Source organism: Mandrillus leucophaeus, unplaced genomic scaffold (genome assembly GCF_000951045.1).
Source record: "Mandrillus leucophaeus isolate KB7577 unplaced genomic scaffold, Mleu.le_1.0 Scaffold843, whole genome shotgun sequence".
NCBI lineage: Eukaryota > Metazoa > Chordata > Mammalia > Primates > Cercopithecidae > Mandrillus > Mandrillus leucophaeus.
The window spans coordinates 915,978-920,554 of NW_012109175.1; the positions used below are offsets into that span (position 1 = coordinate 915,978).

General features: G+C 41.3%; 1 protein-coding gene across 1 annotated transcript in view; it reads right to left on the reverse strand.

Moving 5' to 3' along the window:
* KAT2B (K(lysine) acetyltransferase 2B) overlaps positions 1-242 on the reverse strand; it is a 140,442-nt gene extending 140,200 nt beyond the window's left edge. The window contains exon 1 of the mRNA XM_011968452.1: positions 73-242. Within this exon, the coding sequence (XP_011823842.1) occupies positions 73-242 (170 nt within the window). The remainder of the gene's footprint in view (positions 1-72) is intronic.
* Positions 243-4,577: the final 4,335 nt, after the last annotated feature.

Here is a 4,577-nt window from a genome sequence, read left to right on the forward strand (position 1 = left end):
GGAGGCCCCCCACGGCCTCTTTTCCGCTGCCCGCGGGGTTTGCACCCCCCACCCCAGTGCCTCGACACCTACTGCTCGCCCGCCAGGGGGCGAGGCCAATCCCTGGGTGTGGGTGAGGGTGGGGACGAGGGTGGGGGTAGGGGACTGGAGCCCAGGCACCTGCTGGCCACCTCCCCCCTCCGCGGCCCCCCATCCGACCCCCGCACGCCCGCGCCAGTGGGAGGGGGCCGCCTCTCAGTCATTTGTCCTTCCACTCTCTTCCACCCTGTCTCTGAGCAGAGACAACTTCCTCCACCCTAGCGGGAGCCAGAGGAAAAAAAAAATTTTTTTTGAAAAGTACCCGTCCATGCTAATCCTTTCTTTGTTGCTAATTCACCAAAATAAAAGCGTGATGTTTTCCCTTTCTCTTTTTAAATACTTTCTGTCAAACTATGTTTTAATATAATTAACACTTTCTTCCTATAGCAATTTGTGGGTCAAATCTGCCAGAGGAGGGGGAAAAAACTTACTATTCCCTGTACTTTTTGTTTGAAAGTGCTGGTTGCTAAAAGAACGATTGTCTAAAAGCATTGTCAAAATAAAAACTATGTGCAGTGGAAAAAGTTTGAATACAAAAAGTTTGTTAACAGGATTCGTTTCTGGGTGGTGGTTCTATCACGTTACGTAGTTTTCAGAATTGTACCACCAGCGTGCATATTAACCAGGAAAAAGATATAAGCATCATTCAAAAGAATAAATACCGATTTTGGCCTCAAACTTAAAAAAAAAAAAAAAAAAAACCCTCAACTCAGTTTTCAACTCTTGTTGAAAACTGTTGTTTTCTCTGTTGATGACTGTGGAGCATACATGTCAGTGCTGCGTTTGAAAGTGACGTACGGTTGATCGCCTTCTTAAAGCAGGTTTTAAAAGTCCAGGGCTGTTTCTCAGGACCCTTCAGAAGTGCCCTACTTTTTGTTATATGCAATGTGGGTCATAATGTGCTTATTATCAGATTTTATGCATGCTATATAGCTCTCAGGCCAGACGCCTTAAGGGGTGTGCTTTTCGTTGGAAACATTCCCCTTCTCCTTTTTCCAGATTCTCTGTGTTATTTTGACTTGTAATGCAGTGTAATACATAAACATGGGAAGGTGGGGGACTTTGTAGATCTAAACAGTGATATTAGTTTAGACAGGGCAAAAGGCAATATTCTCTCCCAACTTGAGTCCAGTCTTGAGGGGATGAAATGGCAGATTCTTATCAGGTTCCGTTCAGGACAATTAACTTCAGTGCTTCCTTTCTTAGCTTGACGTGCTTCACGTTACCAGTGTTACTCTCTCCTGACTCTGCTGAGATGTTTCGCAGATTTTTGCCATTCTCCTCAAAGCAGGGTGAGAGTCTTAAAGGCTGTGCTCCTCTGATCAAACTCTAACATGGATTTAACAAATACTAATAAGAACTTGGATTCTACCTTGTAGGCGTTTGTCAAACTGATGGAGTGGTCCACTTGAGATTTGTACATTTCACTGGATGTAAATGTTGCCTCAAAATTTTTTAAAAAAAGAAAAGAATTACAAGCATTGAACTCTATTTAATGGTGCTCTTTGTACTTTGAGATGCGTCAAAAATAAGATGTATGGATGCCTCAATGCATGGGTAAAGGGTGGATGAACAGAGATACAATAAAGCAAATAGGGGACCATATAACAGTAGAGTCTAGGTAATGGGCACACTGCGCAATTCTTTCAACTTTTCTGTATGTTTGAAAATTTTCACAGTAACATATTGGGGGAGGGAACCCGGATTTAACATTAAGTCACCTATCACCTCCTCCTCCCAAGCGTCCCTCAGAATTCAGGAGGCAGACAATTTCCAGGATGTTTTGAAGCAGAATTAGCCATTCTCCTTTCAATCCACTCTGAAAACCATCACTGTCTGTGTGGCGAATGGCTTGTGCCATTAGCTGAACATTATTTTTCATTATTTCCCTGCTCAGAGTACCCAGATGACATACTGCCTTAGGCTGAAGGCCTGCAGTTTCAAGACCTATTCAAAGTGTGTTATGAGCACCAGGCAAGGAAATTTCAAGGGCAAAGGATTCAGGAGGCTTATTGCTTTTCCATAACTAGGTTGTTGTAAGCATTCAATATGCTCTTTCTGTGCACACAGTACTTTTAAGAAATGACTACCAAGAAAATAAAAGGCAATGTTTTCATTTACAAAGTGTTTACCACTTACTGAGGTAAAGAAGCTACGTTCAGGAAATAAAAGCCTGGAGAGTGGGCATAGTAGAGGCAGGCTGACCACTGGAGGTTACTTGTGGTATATTCATACAATAGAATATTTTATAGCTGTTATACAGAATGACCTTTATAAAAATATAATAACATAGATCTCTAAGAAACACTGTTGAATAAATCTCAGTGCAGCGGTTATGTTAAAAACAAACTCACACTGACATATAAGCAGAATTTTGTATATATTCAATAAAGGCATGGGAAATTCAAAAGTAATGAAAAGATTTTAAAAGGTGCATAGCAATAAAATAAAATTTCAACTTCACAACATGATATTATATAACAAGAAGTTGACAAGGTCCACCCCTTCCCATTCTCCCTGGTGCTGCAGTATACTTCAGCCAAACTCAGGAAACGCTTTCCTACCTCAGGGCCTTTGCATTTGCTGTACTATGCGGATACCCTCCACCAAACAGCATGGCTAGCCCTGTTCATCTGGTATTCCTTGCTCCAAGATGCCTTCCTAAGAAAGGCAAGTTTTGTGGTCATCTATTGTTATATCATCTAGCAGAGTTTCTTGCCATATTGCTTCCTACCAAGGCTACACAACTTCTGTAATGTACCAGTAACCCTGGATCCCACAGATGGATTGAAATTGTCCCCAGTAAAGGCACAGACGCTAAAGGTACAGATCAAGTGGTCAAAAGTCAAAGTGCAGGTTTGACCCAGCACATGGCCCATGACTGACATTCTTCCCAGCCACCTGCTTTTAGAAACAGCAGTTGGATATGAGTGTGAAATAAAGAGACGTGAGGTCAATGTCTCAGTGGGGCCCCTTGGGCCAACCTTCCTCTGAGGGAAGTGGCTATAATTACTGAACATTTATTTTAAATTAAATAAAATAAATCCTCCTAGGAAAAAAGTATTGAAAATAATAATAAAATGAATCCTAGGATGGGAAAACATAAAATCCCCTTCCCTAGTTTTCAAGCATTTATGAATTAAATCACCATTTCCAGTGTGAATCTTAACCATGTCCCAAATACCATTAGTGCTCTTTTTTTTTTTTTTTTGAGACGTAGTCTCCCTCTTTTGCCCTGGCTGGAGTGCGGTGGCGCTATCTCAGCTCGCTGCAACCTCCACCTCCTGGGTTCAAGTGATTCTCCTGCCTCAGCCTCCCGAGTAGCTGGAATTACAGGTGCCCACCATCACACCCAGATAATTTTTTATATTTTTAGTAGAGACAGGATTTCACCATGTTGGCCAGGCTGGTCTTGAACTCCTGACCTCATGATTCACCCACCTCGGCCTCCCAAAGTGTTGAGAATTCAGGCGTGAGCCACCATGCCCAGCCCCATTAGTGCTATTTTATTCAACTTTGTTTTTTCTTTTTGAGGCAGGGTCTAGCTCTGTCACCCAACCTGAAGTGCTGTGTTATGATCAAGGCACACTGCAGCCTCCACCTCCTGGACTCAAGTAATCCTCCTACCTGAGTTTCACAAGCGGCTGGGACTACAGGCATGTGCCACCACACCCGGCTATTTTTTTTTTCCAACTTTTATTAGAGACAAGGTCTCAATATGTTGCCCAGACTGGTCTCTCACTCCTGGCCTCAGCAATTTTCCTGCCTGGGTCTCCCAAAGTGTTGGGATTACAGCCATGAGCCACTGCACTACCCAACCTTATTTATTTTTGTTGTTAGTTATTCTTAGTAACAATCTTCTATTATTAATATGAATAGACCTAAGTATATTTGGCTAAGCCTTGCCCTTGTAAAGACAGAGGGGTTTTTTTTTATTGCTTTCTGTTTTAAATATTAACACATACTTGTTTCACCAGTTTACTTATCATTTACAATGAAAGTACAATATAAGCAAAAGAAATGAAGTCAGCTGTCTTCTGAATTCAGGCTAAATGACTTTCTACTTTTCAAAAGCAGTACATGAGAATTTATTGTTTCAAGCACCTTGAAAATTATATAAGGAAATCAAATTTCCAAAGAACCAAACTTTGATATGACCTTGATTTTCTGGAATGATAAGAACATCGTAAACTTTATTCCTGTTAGTGCCAGATAATTGTTTAAAATAAACCTGAGGGATTCTAATTCCCTAAATGTATAAAAACATTCATACATATAGTTTCACAAATTAGGAAAAAAAGTCTTTCTCAGAACAGGTTTTCCAATTCAGGGTCCCCTTATGAGGGAAGCCTTTACTGTAAAAGGCATCCATTTCTTAATCCTAACTCCTGATTGGCTGAGCACACGGCCACTGACCTTTTAAGTCTAAAATCAAAGCACAGAGCAGTGTGTTCCAATGTATGAAATAGGTGCTCTACATCAGCAAATGCTTTGGGTAA